Consider the following 17,196-nt stretch of genomic DNA (forward strand, 5'->3'; position numbering starts at 1 on the left):
TTTCCAAATGAAATAGACAATGTCTAACAGTATCTTTAATCATCACAATTTTTAACAATAATTGTTCTACAATCACCGAGTTAGTAAAATATTATTATCATTACATCCTTACCTACGTAAACCATAATATTTGTAACAACATCGACAATTTTGTTGTATGTGCGATTCGCAAGTACCTAGTCCAAAAATAGCCTCAATAGCTCAACGGGTACAGGAGTGGACTAAAAACCGAGAGGTCGACAGTTCAAACCCCGCCCGTTGCACTATTGTCGTACCTACTCCTAGCACAAGCTTTACGCTTAGTTGGAGGGGAAAGGGGAATATTAGTCAGCAATTAACTTGGCCAATATTCTTAAAAAAAAACTGAAGTTCCAATATAGCGGTTTGAGCAGCCTCCCGATTGTGTAAGAAAAACGTATTCATCGTAATCGTAATCGGTAGTAAATTCTGCTCTTTAATTGGCTGTGAGAAAATGTGAACAGCAAATTCAACCAATCAAGGGGCAGAATTTGCTGTCGATTACGATGAATGCGTTCTTACACAATCGGGGTGCAGGGCAACGAATAAGGATTAAAAAGCTGAGATCTGTTTTTGTTCAATGCGCAGTCTTACGCCTCGTGTTCGGATGGGACTTTGTACTTGTTTTGTGCGCAGTGTACAATATCTTTCTACTCTCGAGTCCTGCACCTCGATTGCGGGAAACATTGTAGCCAATAGTGAGCGAGCGTCAACCAATCAGAGGTGATTGCGATCGTGACATTGTAGCTGTCAATCTCCCGCAATCGCGCAGCTGGTCTGATCAGAAACAGAAAATACGGCCCGAAATGGCCACCGTACTTTAGCACAAACCAGTAATTACGCAAACTAAGGAAAGCTAAAAGTACCTATCTATACCAGGTTGGGCTACTTGGTCACGAGAACAAGAAATATACAAAGTGCACAAGTGCTCCAATGGCCATCTTTTCAAGTTTTTTAGGTATTGGTGCGAATATTTTTAAAGTATGGCAGATTTGTATAAATTATTTTATGGCATTAAAATAAATTTGATAAAAACTAACAGGATTAGTTATTTTCCAGCATGATTGTTTTGTGCAGCCATTTTAATCAGTAGTAGGACTATATTTTTATTTTTTTTTATTTTATGATAGTGTTTGTCCTACATTTTAAGGAATTTTTTAGATACATATCAAAAATTGCGGAACCGGCAGAATTCGAACCTGCGTCTCCTGGGATCGCACCTGACGACTGATTTTGTGACCTGACACCTGATGATTGACTTTGACTTTGTGTCTTCTTGTTACCTTTTCACGGTCCATCCATTATATCGATTTTGATGTTCGGTGCAGAGATGGCTTGGATCCCGCAGGGTGATTACATAAAACGTAGCAATGCGATAGTTCATTTGCTGTCTCTCTTCTTCTTCTTCTTATTTTACTTTGTGGCTATTGCTGTCTCTCTCTAGCCGGACGTTTGACAGCAATGATCGCGAGATTTACGCCTGTCGCAAGCCTGTCACGAGATACGTAATCGCCCCGCCGGAGACAGAAAGGGCTACTTTTATCCCGGAAATCAAAGTTCCCACAGGATTTTTAGAAACCTAAACCCACGCGGATCAAGTCACAGGCACCTAGTGTTTAATACAGCGTATGCTAGAAGTCCCATTCGGTCGTCTTTTCGATTTCCATTTCCGAAAGCTTCTCCTGCAATATCAGAGCTGATATGTCATCTGAAAATATAATAGAAAAGACCTTGTAGGAATGACCTCGAAACAGACGATAGGGTCTGGGACCTCCGTAATTTTTTGTGGCGTTACCAAATGGAGAAGTTTCCTTTTTAGGGTTCCGTACCTCAAAAGGAAAAACGGAACCCTTATAGGATCACTTTGTTGTCTGTCTGTCAAGAAACCTACAGGGTACTTCCCGTTGTCCTAGAATCATGAAATTTGGCAAGTAGGTGGGTCTTATAGTTGACATTTGGGGAAAAATCTGAAAACCGTGAATTTAGGGTTAGATCACAGAAAAAAAATTGTGGTCATGAATTAGTATTTTCAACTTTCGAAGTGAGTGACTATATCAAGTGGGGTATCATATGAAAGGTCTTCACCTGTACATTCTACAACAGATTTTTATTTATTTTTATGCATCATAGTTTTTGAATTATCGTGCAAAATGTCGAAAAAATACGACTGTAGTACGGAACCCTCATTGCGCGAGCCTGACTCGCACTTGGCCGGTTTTTTTGATAATGAACTAATTATAAAAAATAAAACAAAATATGAGTATGTTATAGCCTGACCAGAAATATAAAAATAGTAATGGCCACTAAGTATCACAGCGATCACGCACTCATCCGATCCGAATCCGTGAAAATACGGATATAAAAATATCTACGACACAATATGTCATAAGCTTCCATACAAATAGTTCGTAAAACAAAATGGAACGTATTTTCACGGACTCGGATCGGATGAGTGCGTGATAGCTCTTATGGTCTTGTATAAATTAGTTGCATGGGGTTTTCGCAACAAGGCGAGGTATTTTATTTTTCTGGTCAACATTAACGACAATATTAAAAAATCATTAAAATATCTAAACAAATGAAAAAGTTATGGAATTTTATGGTGATTTTTAATAAACTTTAAGCGATTCGAGTAGTATCTACTATGTCTAGTGAATTAATTATTTCAAAACAAAAACATTATTAGTTTTTATCTCTGTTTTGGTTTTGGTTATCAAGTTAGGGTAAATCGTTTTGCCGCAGAAATCCAACTATTAAATTCACGCTGTATAATCTACTTACCAGGGTCTGGCTTAATAGGTTTGACTCGTCCAATGAGGCTGGGCAAGAAGTCTGTCTTTCTGATCTGCTTGAACATCGCGTGATTCAGGAGTTGTGTGGCGGACGGCCTTCGCTCTGGGTCCCTGGAGAATTATAAAAATTAAAGGTTTGTGTTCCCGACCAAATAATTAGTGTACCAAATAACATCATAGATGTCACTGTCTATTATTAACATGCAGTGTTGTATAACTGTTGGAGTGATGAATTTTTATTATACTGGTTTGAGGTTTCTCGTACGATGGTAAGGAACCCTTCGTGTGCGACTCCAACTCGCACTAGGCCTTCCTTTTAAATCATACTGTTTACGATGAACAATAAATTAGAAGAATGTTTTTTATGCTATGGCGACAAGGGGGGGGGGGGGGGGGGGCAACAATTTCTAGTTAAAGGAGAGGAGACCTGGAGAGTGACATAGGCTACTTTTTATCCCGGGACTTCAAAGAGAACGCACGAGATTTTTAAAAACCTAAATTCACGCGTAAGAAATCGCGGACACTTAAAAGACCCTTTAAAATCAGGAGGACTTCTTAAATCCAATGATTCTTTTAAAATGCTATGAAGGTCGTTTCATTTAGGGTCGAATTTCTAATCTCCAAATAATGCTGAACTATTCAATTTTTGAAACTACTGAAAGGTTATGAGTATGACAGTTTTGGATTGAAAATCCATCAAAATATTGAATTTGTCAGTTATTCTTTTGCGATTAAAAAAGCAGCCCTTAAGTGGAAGAAATCGGTCGATACCTTTGTAATAACTGGTCGCTCAGGTGATGGAAATTGTCACTCAGTTTTCTCGCAGCATAAGCGGCTCGCAAACGGGACATCCCCTCAGCGCTGTCGCCGACACCGCTGTCCGTGTTGTACATACCTAGTCGAGGAGGAAATACATAATAATACATAGGTTGGCAAGTTGGCATGCAAATACAGTACGCGGCCAAAAGTGATGAAGGAGACAGCAGATTTGTAGAGCACTGTCTCAGTCGTTGAGACCGACAAAGCGTCATGTGGGTATGAGTGACAGAGACAACGCTCTACAAAGATGAAATGTCATTCTAAAGGCTGTTGTTCATCACTTTCGGCCGCGTACTGTACATAGTCTTAAACATAATCTCTATATATAAAAATGAATGTTGCTGATCGCAAATCTCGAGAACAGCGGAACCGATTTTGCTAATTCTTTTTTTTATAACATTCCTTGAAGAACGGGGATAGTTCTTACGGAGAGAAAAAGAATCGACATAGGCGGTACGAAGTTCGCCGGGGCAGCTAGTGTAAAATAAAAAATTAAAGTAGGAATTTCAGTTTGATTAAAATATGAAGTTATTTCTTTTATTCAACACGGAAGTAACATGCAACAGTAAAAAACACAACATGAACAGTATTAGTTTGACAGCTAATAAAAAAATGTTAGTAAAGGACATTCACTCACTCTTCATCTCACCATCGTCCAATGGTTCGGGGAATGACGAACAATCCAGCAACTGAGGTCGACTGCCCCTCACTTTTTCCGTGAACATTAATGTGGTGGGTACTTCAGCGAACGGTACCGCACCGTTAGCGAGCTCGCAACATAACACGCCTAGCGAGTACATGTCCGATTGCTCGTTGTAGCCTTTGAGATTCTGGAATACCGTGTAATATTGTTACCGATAATGGACTAGTGTTTACGACAAGATTTGGGATTTAATTGGTCATAGTAAGTTCTGACACTCAACTATCATAGTCGACGCATTTTAAACTGAGTCGTCGAGTTATCTTTCTGTTTCGCTCGCACTAACAGCCAGCGACCTGTAAGCTCCACGATATGTGTTATGTTCATGATATGTGTTTCCTACCAATTACAACCTGGGTATCTTTGAAACAAGAGTGAATAGGCATCTTCTAGGTAAACGCATCCCATCTTAGGCCCCATCATCACTTCTCATCAGGTGTGATTGTGGTCAAGCGTTTGCCTATAATGAATAATAAAAAAACTCGCAATGACATAACCTTGTGTCAACCCTATTCTCTTGTGACGTGAGTATTCTCACCTGCTCCAACAGTTCTGGGCTGAGCCACATCAAGTTGGCGTTGTCGTGATCTGGTGGTGGCAGGCTGTGGAGCTGCTTCTGTCTCCGTCCGCGCAACATCATAGAGGCCGCACTCCGGAGGCCAGATAAGCGGACATTGCCGGTTGTGTCTAGTAGCACGTGACTTGCGCGTACACTCCTGAAATATTCGCATTTGGGTCAATAACAAATGAATCAAAATGGCGTCCAATTTTTCTAATTATGGTTTTACTAAAATATGATGCTTGCGACTTCGTTCGCATGGATTTAGGTTTTTGAAAATTCCATGGGCACTTATCTTTCAGGTTAAAATGTGCTTTTCCGGCCGAGGCATTTTTGTATCAAATTTCGTCAAAATGCGTTGCGTGCGTTTTAAGTAATCAAAATATCACTTGCTTTAACGGTGAAGGAAAACATCGTGAGAAATCCTGCATGCCTGAGAGTTCTCCATAATGTTCTGTGAAGTCTACCAATCTGCCGTAAAGAAACCAATCAGGAACACAAATTTAATAAAAATACTATGACTAACCTATGAATATAAAATTGTTTGTGTAAATACTGCAAAGCAAGCAGCACATCCCTCAATATGATGGCGCAGGCCAGCTCCGGCAGACCCTCTTGGAAGTACCTGTCCAGGATATCTCTGCATGACCCTAGGTTCATGAGAGAAGACACCACATATAGCTCTCTCCCATGCACAAATGATGTAAGGTATGGAAGTATGTTTGGATGTTGAAGCTCTTTTCTAGTGAGGATATCTTGCTGTGGAAAAAATAGCTTGTCAATACCATCTATATAAATGACAAGATATGGTCAAGTGAACAAAATTTTTCACGGTTTTGGAACCAACTAAATCAGTGCCACCTTTAAGATACTAATGAACAACCCATTTGAAATCCAGATGTCACTGAGGTTTTTTTTTTTTTTTTTTAAAGAATATTAGCCATGTTAAATGACTAATATTCCCCTATCCTCTCCAACTAAGCATCAAGCTTGTGCTAGGAGTAGGTACGACAATAGTGCAACGGGCGGGGTTTGAACCAGCGACCTTTCAGTTTTCAGTCCACTCGTTTACCGGTTGAGCTATTGAGGCTACTAAAATTGAAAGCACCACTGAGTCGGTGCCATTTTGTTTGTTTAATAGCCCTGTCCATACGAAGTAATATGTATAAGTATAATGTTTGGATTAGTAAATTAAACACTTGGGTTCGCCATTAGAAAATGTATTCACTAGGTAGTGTCAACATGAACTGAGATTGTCATACTTCGCAACCTACCCACTTACATTAACTTTATTCATACAACAAAGTAAGTAGGCACCTACTCTAAACACAAACTTTAATACTCTTTGCTATCCATATTGCATTGAATATGAGATACACAAGGAACACAGCTACATTAATTCATATCATAATTTTATCTCAAGTAAATATGGCAATTCTATGCTTACCTGAATAAAGTTTGCTTTTTCCTTAGACTTGTCCACAAAGTATCTTTTGATAGCCACATTTTCTTTATAAGGTTTGTAAACCGCTGAATACACCACTGCCACACCGCCACAACACTCTGCTATAATCGAAGTCAGCTGATATTCATTAATATCTGGCTGAAACATTGCACTACTTTATGCGATTTATAGAATTACAAAATGTTGATTTTTTCAGCCCGTTCTCAGCTCTGTAGTTAGTGTGAAACTAGGTACACATGATTATTTATTGGTGTGCTATAAATAACTATTCAATTACAACAATAACATTAATTAAACGCAAAGTAATAACAACAACAAAAAGAACAAAAATGAGTTTTGATTGGTTTTGATTTTTTTGAGTCGAGTGACGAAAATGTGACACTTGACAGTTCAGTGAAACGTTTGGAAATTTTGCTCTTAACAGTCTTCTTTTTTACTTTTCGGAGGATATTATTTTATTGTAATAAGTCTTCATACAGTTATAACAAGTAACTAACTACTTACTTTTCAAGTAGGTAAGTAATAAGTTTTAATAGTATTATACATACATTTTTAAGTTATCCTAGTTTTTAAATAAAGATAACAGCGTATGACGTTCAGCGTATTGTAAAGATTGTAAACAAGACGTTCAGAAATAGAAATGACTGCCAAGAGCCAACTGTCAGCTTTAGAACATGGAGTTGGGCGGTAAAATTAAAACTTTTAAAGCTTTATCAACTCAAAATACAAATTCCTGTAAATATTACAATAAGTAATTATTTAACATCATCTAACAGTTTTTATTTACATTTCGATTTAATATCCTACTCCACCAAAATCCTTTTATGGCTGCCATTTTCCGTTATAGATCACAACGCTCAAAATAGCTATAGCATATTTTGATCCTTTTCGCAAAGAATGAGCCAGCCCTTCTGGTACCAGAATAAGAAAAGACTTTTTTTTCTTGTTTTTTTGGGTATAAGGCCATTTTTTCGGATTGAGTGGCTGCTTAGGCCAAACTGGCCGCTACAGCGTCAACAGGTGGGGTGGCGAGCGCGAGGCTTCACCTGGGGGTGAGCTTTACGGCTTGAAGAAATATCTAATTAGAGAGGTCGGTGGGCAACGTCCTCCTAAGGGCGCCTCCTGTGAGGCTCGGGCCACGGTGCGATGGATGGGTTGGTTGGATTGTTTAGTCCGTACGCCCCCGAGGACGTGACGTACACCCGCACAGCCCACGCGGTAACCGGGGCGAGATATAGCGCGGGTGGCATCCCTCTGCCTTATACCCCGATCAGCTATATCTCGACCTGTCGTGTATTATAACCGACATAGCTCAACGGGTTGGGAAGCTGAAGTGGCAATGGGCAGGGCACATAGTTCGTACAACCGATAGACGTTGGGGTCTCAAGGTGCTGGAATGGCGACCTCGCATCGGAGAACGCAGCGTTGGAAGACCCCCCACTAGGTGGACGGAAGATATCAGACGAGTCGCAGGGAGCCGCTGAATTCAGGCGGCGCAAGACCGTGGCGTGTTGAAGTCCCTACAAGAGACCTATGTCCAGCAGTGGACGTCTATCGGTTGATGATGATGATACGTACGATGGGTAACGTACATTTTTAGGGTTCCACCTTCCATACAAAGCCGTGATAGCCTAGTGGTTTCGACGTCCATCGGGAGGTCGACGGTTCGATTCCGGGTACACACTTCTAACTTTTCGGAGCTATGTGCGTTTTAAGAAATTAAATATCACTCGCTTTAACGGTGAATGAAAACGTCTTGAGGATACCTGCATGCCTGAGAGTGCTTCATAATGTCCTCATAGGTGTGAAGTCGGCCAAGTGCGGATTGGCATGGTGGACTATGGCCAAACCCTTATACTGAGAGGAGACCCGTGCTCTGTAGTGAGCCGGCTATGGGTTGACCATGATGAAGTAGGTAGAAACTGCTAGACACAACCCATAAGATTTTTACACCTTTATTAATTACCTGCTATCTCCTAAAGCCACCATGATCCAAACAAACCTTTCTCCCAGTGTTGGGGACAATACGCAAAGAAACTTTCAGCGTTTATAAAATAAGGAAGGTCTGGCACGCGCTGGCTCTCTCTCTAATAGTCTTACAGCTGCTGTCGTAAATCTAAAAAGCCGTAACGTGAGACCTCTATCTTTTCAGAGTTAGGTATGGGCGTTTTAAGTAATTAAATATCACTTGGAAAGCATCGTGAGGAAACCTGCATGTTTTAGAGTTCTCCATAATGTTCTCAAAGGTGTGTGAAGTGTGCCAATACACACTTGGCCAGTCTGGTAGACTATGACCAAACCCATCTCAGTCTGAGAGGAGACACGTGCTCTGTAGTGAGCTGGCGATGGTATGATCATGATGAAGTAGGTAGAAACTAGAAGCGTATTAGCTTAAAGTCTACAGCATTCAAAAGAGACTTTTCGTAACAATCACCAAATAAGTCAGCCGACTGAAAGGCTGCCGGCCAAACGGGTGGTATGCAAAAATTTCCAATCCGCTCAATAAAAAGCGGCAATTCCTATATATATGCGGTCTCCGCCGCATCTCGAATACGCTTTATACGATGTACTCACGTCTATATAAAACCGGGGCGAGAGCCAAGTTCTAAAATTAAAGGCCGAAAGCTCCCGAGCGCGGACGAATCCGCCCGCCCGCCTCAGTCCACCGACAGCTGCCGTCGACATTCCCAAAACCATCGCGACCGATCGCGCGGTACCGAAATCTTCACTTTGGCAGGCGTGAATTAAAAAAAAACATCCCTATTAGGGACGCGCCGCGGAAAAGTGAATTCGAAGTTTTTTTTCAAACGTGGAACAGTGACAAGTGATTTGTGGATTTTCGAACCTCCGCGCTGCCGGTAACGTATTTTTTTTTAATTTATAGTCTGTCGCTTGTAGAGTTTGAGTTTAAATTATGGCACGTGCTTCCTGGAGCAATGTGTCGAGAGTGTAGGGTTTCAATATGTCCGCATGCGTTCTAGAATGATTCAGAGCTTCGTCATACCCCCGTTTAATGTTTTATTTCCTATTCTCACTTTCATATTTTAATAAACACCCGGTGTTTTCCTAACCTCGAACATTTGAAAGCTCTATAAAAGCTCTATCTATTTCAGACGTTGCTGCCCTTGGTTCTTTTAATCTGTAAATAATTTAGTAGGTAACTTTGTATCTTTATTGATCCTAATTCCTAACTTATTTAGGTACCAGCTGTTCCTATTTTTTTTACGTTTCTGTTCGTGTTCTAGGCATGTGGCTTAGGTAAATAATGAATTATCAAAGCAACTTTATTTGCAAAAATTTCAAGCTGTATTTTTGGGCAAACATAATCACTCTGAAGAAATACATTCTAGAATGAATTTTACAATCGTAAAATGTTGGTAGGGAACAGGGGAGACTGCTTTGTTGTTATTGGTGGACTCAAAAGCCACGTAATCAAAACAATGTGCGGAATGAGGGTACCGAACGGGCGTGGGCCCACTTTTATGCTAAGCAAATGCCTAAGCTTGGCGATCGGGGGTGTCCGGCTATTAGGCGTCTATAGGTGGTGGTCTGTGACGGCTTAGAAGATTCTGGGCCCTGGGAATCCTGCTAAGTATACCAAAACAATAACAAAGTGATCTCAGGGATCAGAGATGGTGTACAGTACGCTGCAGAAAATAATGTACATCGGTCTTTAGAATAACATTTCGGCTTTGTAGAGCGTTGTCTCTGTCACTCATACCTATATGACGTTTTGTCAGTCTCAACGACAGAGACAATGCTATACAAATCCGCTGTCTCCTTCTAAAGGTCGATGTAATTATTTTTTGCCGCAAGGTGTACCCCAAGTTCCAAATATACCTTTGCTGGACATAGTTCTCTATGACTAATGTGAAGGGGTTAACTCCTACCCTCAGCAATAAGAATAAAATCAGCCAAGTGCCAGTTGGACTTGCACATGACGGGTTCTGCACCATGAAATAACGCGATTTTTTTAAAATTTTCATGGCGGTCATTATGAAATTTTTATCATTTTGTTGTCATAGCGGCAATAGAAATATACATTCTTTAAAAATTTCAATTATCTACTTATTATGGACAGGGAAGGCTTAACAATAGGGCCCCGGTGGTACCCTTCAGGTACGTACCCTGACAATACGAATATACGATATAAATGATAAGAAAGCTTGGGAATGAATAACGGCTTTGTGATAGTTCTAAAGTGGTGATAGTAAAAAGAATACTCGGCTGAGTTTGTTGTGGGCTCTTCTCAGACCTGGGCGCGTTTGGAACCCTCATAGCTTTAGTATTTAAGTTCGCGTAAAAGTTATCACCACTAATTATCATCTTACAAATGCAACAACCGACTATCAAAAAGTGCACTTTGTTACCTATTTTGAATAAATTTGATTTTATTTGTGGTCCTAGTGGTTAGGACGTCCGCCTTCTAATCGGAGGTCGGGGGTTCAATCCCGGGCACGCACCTCTAACTTTTCGGAGTTATGTGCGTTTTTAAGTAATTAAAATATCACTTGCTTTAACGGTGAAGGAAAACATCGTGAGGAAACCTGCATGCCTGAGAGTTATCCATAATGTTCTCAAAGGTGTGTGAAGTCTACCAATCCGCACATGGCCAGACTATGGGCAAAACCCTTCTCATTCTGAGAGGAGACCCGTGCTCTGTAGTGAGCCGGCGATGGGTTGATCATGATGATGATGACCTATTACGGACAGCGAAGGCTTAAATATTAATAATAGGGTCCCGGTAGTAACCTAAGAAAAACCTGCCTACCACCCAGTGAGAGGGCGTTAATGAATTTCTTGGCAATAAGGCTTCTCTGCATTGCGTCATCTGAGGAGATGGCGCCGCAAAGTCTAGACACAGGAGCAGGAAGAGCCTAGTATTGATTTCGGAACTTTCTTGGTGGTGTTAGCTGTATTGGGGCGTGGACTACTCTTGTTCATCTTATCTTTATTGCCTTTTTATATTTATTGATGGTGGTGTAAGCTGCACGTATAGTTATTATACTACTTATAACATAGAGATATAATATAGAGCCTCAATAGCTCAACGGTCAAAGGAGCAGACTGAAAACCGAAAGGTCGCCGGTTCAAATCCCACCCGTTGCACTATTAATTGTCGTAGCTACTCCTAACACAAGGTTTACGCTTAATATGAGAGGAAAGGGGAATATTAGTCAGTAATTAACTTGGCTAATATTCTTTAAAAAAAACTCTATAAATCAATTCATTCAATATATATATATACTTATATAATATATAATAATATAATATAATAATTATAATAAAACTGTAACAGGTCAAATTCTGTACATTGAAGATATTTTGAAATTTTTTTTTCAAGGGCACTCTATAATCTATACTCAACCCAAAACTGTAATTTTTTTCATTTTTGTCTGTCTGTCTGTCTGTCTGTCTGTCTGTCTGTCTGTCTGTATCACGGCCGCGCATCACGCTGAAACTACTGAATGGATTCCAATGAAACTTGGTACGATTTGAGGTCATACTATGAGGAAGAATATAGGATACTTTTTATCCCGAAATTCAGCATGGTTCCCGTAGGAGAGGGGACGAAAGTTAAAATGTATACTGAGTTGTAATTCATTAACGCGTAGTTCGATTTCATTCATTCTTTTTTTGTTAGAAAGGGGATATTTTAAAGATTCTTCCGTAAATATTTCAAAGTCATCGGTTTTTAACCGACTGTCAAAAAGGAGGTGGTTCTTTTTTCTACATCGATTTTTTCGAGGTTTCTGGACCGATTTGCAATTTTTTTTTTTTAAATCAACAAAAAAAGTTTACGTCGTGGTCACATAAAAAATTCTGGATTCAACTCCTTAATCCTGATGCTGCAGGGTTACTGCCCGCCTGGGTTATCAAGATTCAGGAAGTTTTCATAGTGAATTCATATTGTAGGTACCAAGCAACGACAACAATCCCGAAAAATCAAAGAGTTCCCGCGGGATTTTAAAAAACGTAAATCCACGCGGACGAAGTCGCAGGAATCAGCTAGTGCCAAATATAATAGACACTGCCTAAAATATGCCTACCCTATTTTATAAACTTTACAATATTATAATACTAGGTACTAGCTTATGCTCGCGACTTCATCCGCGTGGACCACACACAAACGTCTATTTCCATTAGAAGTTGAATTTTCAAAAATCTTTTCTTAGAGAGAGACAACGCTATACGATACCGCTATCTCTTTCTAATGGTCAATGTACAATAATACCTGCCACGTACCTACTACCCAGTGTCGTGCACAGAGTTTGAAGCCAGGGTAAGCATTAGTAAGATAGGCCTTAGATACACCTTATAGAGACCTGCTGAATGGCAGGTCATAAAGAAAAATGAGCACTGGTCATTTCAACTAGGGTAAGCAGTACTTTTATGCCTCTATGAATTGCACGCCACTGCTACTACCTACCTACTGCATTTATTTGAATAAATAATTTCTATTCCATACTCCTCATATACCTATTTTGAAATCTAGTGCAGAAAAATCTAGACTTTAAATTTTCTCTACAATGAAAGTTTTAGGTCAATGCGTCTGTAGTTTAGGCAGCTCCGTAATTTTAGATCAATCTTCAAACATTTAGCGCCTGTTAACACGACGGACGTACGGACGAACTAGGTCGCTCTTATAATTTCAATCAAGAAAATAATGAAGTGTAAATCATAATATCAAGGGCATGAAGTCATGGTTTTAAAATTAAGTTAACAAGTAGGTACCTACTTTTAATTAAAAAAAAAAAACCAGACTACGGTTTGCACTGCATCTTTTTCAGCCCGGCCGGCTCATTAAGGCCCATAAAATCAGCGATTTTGATTTTTTTAGATTTTCTGTATCTAGTGAGTATCAATACGAATCTAATGACCAATCATTTATCAAAATTGGTTGAGCCGTTGAGTACTCAATTACAAGCGGACATAAACACATGTAGTACCCGGCAGGAAATATTGTACATCGACCTTTAGAAAGAGATAGCGGTTTGTTGTCATTAGATTTGACGACCTCCCTGGCGCAGTGGTGAGCGCTGTGGTCTTACTAGTGGGAGGTCCCGGGTTCGATTCCTGGCAGGGGTTGGAATTTTATTATTTCTAAATGTCTGGTCTGGTCTGGTGGGAGGCTTCGGCCGTGGCTAGTTACCACCCTACCGGCAAAGCCGTCAAGCGATTTAGCGTTCCGGTACGATGCCGTGTAGAAACAAAAGGGGTATGGGTTTAATAAAAACTGCCATACCCCTTCCAGCTTAGCCCGCTATCATCTTAGACTGCATCTTCACTTACCACCAGGTGAGATTGCAGTCAAGGGCAAACTTGTACCTGAATAAAAAAAAAAAGATTAGCGTTGGCCCTGTCGTTGAGACCGATTAAACGTCACATAGAACTAAGTATCATTCCTGCAATATTTCTTCCAAATACGCGGAATTAATAATACCATTACACAGTACAGATACGATTCGTCTTTGTAAATGATGTTTCTTTTTTCTGGCTCAAAGCCAGCCGCTAACCGAGCTCTGAACTGTTCTTTGAGAAAAACTTGTCAAGACCTTCAATTTGAACGTCAGTGTTATTTTTGGAATTCAATTTATTTCCTAACCACCAGCTTCCGTGGTTTTTGGGAATCGTATTTTCTTGAGATTTGTCAACATCTAGTAAGTAGGTATTTCAGCGTTTTAAACTATCGTGAGTGATTTCCATTACACATCGTGGCTTACTACTCAGTGTTTAGTCGACGGTTAGCCCGACTGGATAGGTACACGCTGGCCGCCCCTCAGGACCCACCCACTGGGCCTGGGCCGCAGGATGAGGCTTATGAGGGCAGGTGGGAAGCAGCATGTGTCTCGTACTGAGACTAATAAATCAAACAACAAAGTGATTAATCGATCATTTGTAGTATGTAAACAATTTGTACAATGAATTCTGGGGGAGTGCGGGCAAGCGTTCAAAGAACTTTTGGCTCGTCAGCTGTGCGGGTAGCGCATGCGCCGACGCGACGCATCAATGTGCGCCAACCTTAACGCCTTGGCCAAGGGCGTAAACGCAATACGTATTTTTAGCGCGCGTTTCAGATCGTAACACTGCAAATTTGTTTTACATTTCTTAAGTCAAAACAATCGTGTTTAAAACTAATCGATGTGTCACTGTTCATTTTACAGTTTGGGATCGATAGTCGTTAGTACCCTTTTTTATCACTGGGAAATGCGTTTACGCATCTCCCCTCAGAATCCAGCCCGTCCGCTAGTCAGACTCGCCAGCCGAGAGACGACCGGAATACCCACTAAAACCCAGCGGCGCTCCTGCGCGTCGCTTGTACGAACACCGAAGTAATCAACAGCGACCCAGCCAGCGACGTCCACCGAGGCGGACCCTCCAACGGGGACCCACTCACGAGGTCCCCCACCTCGCGTCCAAGGCGCACCAACAAAGTACCTCCACTGACCTGAGGACCCAACCTTCGCCTCGTCCACTATGCCCTTTACCTACTAGTCGAAGGGACACGACAGTCAACTGTGAGGTTTTGTCGTTCTCAACGACAGAGACAACGCTCTACGAAACCACTACCTCTTTGTAAAGGTCGATGTACAATATTTTCTGCCGCGTACTGTATCCTATGTGCTTTTCGTCAAGTCGCTTGACCGTCTCAAAAGCCTATTAGACTCATCAGGACTTACCACCAGGTGATATTGCAGTTAAGGACTTAACTTGTACTGGAATTTAAAACAAAATCCTCACATCTACGTAACAGCCATAGACTAAAGATGGTCACTACACTCGATGTTAGAAATGTAAAATTAGTCATAGATCATCTTTCTATAGTCTGTACACTGGAGAGATTTCTTCGTCTAAATTCGTCGATTGTATCACTAGAGACGCTAGAGCAACAGTAACTAATAATAACTTTGGCCTATTGACTTCAGTATCGCAGACAGGATGTCTAGAAAACTTTGGATCACTGGGTATTGGATTGAATGGGGGAAAGTGGACCGCACGGGAAAGTATTGAAAAAGGTGATCTCGGCTTAGGGTTCGATCCCTCTTACTTTACCTTTTCGGACTTATAATGCGTATACAAAATAAGATCTCACGCGCCATTTCAACTTTATGTGACAGTTGATCCATAGAGTTAAATGGCGAGTGAGTTCTCATTTTGCGACGGATTATATGAGCGGTTTCTCCTTTAACGGTGAAGGAAAAAATCGTAAGGAACAGGCATATCGGCATCCATAATGTTATTTAAAAAGTGTGTAATGTCTGCCAATCCGTAGGTACTTGGGCAGCGTGGTGGACTCTGACCTTTTCATTCCAAGAGGAGACTCTCAGGAGGTGCTCAGTAGTGGAAATTATCATATGATGATGCTGATGTGTAGGAGTTATTCATAGTTCTATCCGAAGATATGACAGAATTTCGTAAATCGTAACTGGATTCAAATAAGCATAAACTCAGCATTAGGTAAATGCACGTTGTAAATGAAAACAAACACATGATCTATTAAAGATTCGAAAATGGAACGACAGCATTTGTTTATAATACTGTGCGTGTGACCCATTTCTCTTTGGTCGGATATTTGGCTTTTAGTTGTTTGTACCTACCGTTTGTACCCGCCTACGGTTTCGCCTACGTTGTCTTTAAAATTCCAAGTTAACAATCTGACCAACGCTGTATTTCATCGCCTAAAACAATAATTTATGTGTGGCTCTAAAATCCTCGTGTTTCAGTTTCAAGATTATCGTGTAACACGGGGTGACCGTAAATCATCAGACTTTTCGTCACGAATTAGCTTTTTATACCATTACATGTGTGTCAACCCGGCTTTACTCACGTATTTAGTCGACGCTAGCCCGACTAGTTTCAAATCCATCCGGAGTCCTTTTTCCGCTCCACCTCAGCCATCCTCACAGCGAGCGGGGTGTGCGCGCGCCGCACGCATTCTCAAACCGTGACGCATGCTGGAGAACTGAGCCCCTGTGAAAAAGGACCACGGATGGGTTCGAAAGTCGAAACTAGTCGGGCTAACGTTCGACTAATACGTGAGTAAAGCCATGTCATACATGTATAATGGAAATCACTCACTAGCTTTTAGCAGGCTCAGAAGCGGGGACAGTCAAATGGTTACAGTACTCGGCAGGAAATATTGTACATCGCCCTTTAGAAAGAGATAGCGGTTTCCTAGAGCGTTGTCTCTGTCTTTGAGACCGAGAAAACGTTACATAAGTGTGAGTGACAGAGACAACGCTCTACAAAGCCGAAATCTCATTCTAAAGGTCGAGGTAAATTTTTCTTTGATGAGTTGATGATGATGAAGCTCAGTTGATCACGTGACCCCGAGTTATCTACGTGCCCCCTCAAAGGCTTCTGTTAGTCTTATCTCATAAGAGAGAGAAGGGGAAGAGACATGATAGAAAAAGGGGCTTGTTAAATTTTAGGCAAATTGAATTGCACTTTATTGAGTCTTCTATTCCTATAATCTGTATAATCATTTGTATTTATTGTCCAGCTTAATAGTGTGTTTTTAATGTTTCTGTAATCATCGTTCTCGTTTAATTTTCTCATCTATTTCACTTTCTGTTTCAATTTTTTAGTAGGGCAAGGATCTACGTTTAGTAGTTGTAATAATTAAATAAACATTAGCACAATTCTGTTGGATATTAATATCTGCTTCACCTGTTGTGTCTCCGTCACGCTGGTCGTATAGAACTTGGCAAAACGACTTTCCAGGCTTAGTTCTTTAGCTTTGGATTATGAAATGGGGTGTATGTTTGCTCAATGACCTTTATGGTTACGTCAATAGGGTAAATGTCCTAATATTGTGTTTTGATGTCGTTGAGTAACCTTT

General features: G+C 40.7%; 1 protein-coding gene and 1 long non-coding RNA gene across 3 annotated transcripts in view; both read right to left on the reverse strand.

Annotated features, from left to right (window-relative positions):
• Positions 1–20: 20 nt before the first annotated feature.
• Stlk (Ste20-like kinase) lies at positions 21–6,725 on the reverse strand. 2 transcript variants are annotated; one of them, XM_034971500.2, is made up of 7 exons: positions 6,336–6,725; positions 5,415–5,647; positions 4,868–5,045; positions 4,279–4,459; positions 3,582–3,705; positions 2,800–2,921; positions 21–1,726 (listed from the first exon to the last, which is right to left on the reverse strand). In XM_034971500.2, the coding sequence occupies exons 1-7, from the start codon at positions 6,498–6,500 to the stop codon at positions 1,650–1,652; spliced, it is 1,080 nt and encodes a 359-aa protein (XP_034827391.1). In that variant the 5' UTR covers positions 6,501–6,725; the 3' UTR covers positions 21–1,649. The 2 variants fall into 2 exon arrangements, with proteins under 2 accessions (XP_034827391.1, XP_034827390.1); XM_034971499.2 differs by having other exon boundaries at positions 4,267–4,459.
• LOC138402650 (uncharacterized) overlaps positions 21–17,196 on the reverse strand; it is a 123,883-nt gene continuing 106,707 nt past the window's right edge. The window contains exon 2 of the long non-coding RNA XR_011237009.1: positions 21–681. This is a non-coding gene — a long non-coding RNA (uncharacterized lncRNA). The remainder of the gene's footprint in view (positions 682–17,196) is intronic.

This window comes from Maniola hyperantus, chromosome 8 (assembly GCF_902806685.2).
Source record: "Maniola hyperantus chromosome 8, iAphHyp1.2, whole genome shotgun sequence".
Classification (NCBI taxonomy): Eukaryota; Metazoa; Arthropoda; class Insecta; order Lepidoptera; family Nymphalidae; genus Maniola; species Maniola hyperantus.

Bases quoted from the DNA above. Each gene is read 5' to 3' on its own strand.
- Stlk (XM_034971499.2), bottom strand. From the start codon at position 6,500: ATGTTTCAGCCAGATATTAATGAATATCAGCTGACTTCGATTATAGCA. The intron at 2,922-3,581 runs GTATCGACCGAT...ATAATTCTCCAG, and splicing joins AGCGACCAGTTATTACAAAG to GGACCCAGAGCGAAGGCCGT. The intron at 1,727-2,799 runs GTAAGTAGATTA...TTATATTTTCAG, and splicing joins ACCTATTAAGCCAGACCCTG to ATGACATATCAGCTCTGATA.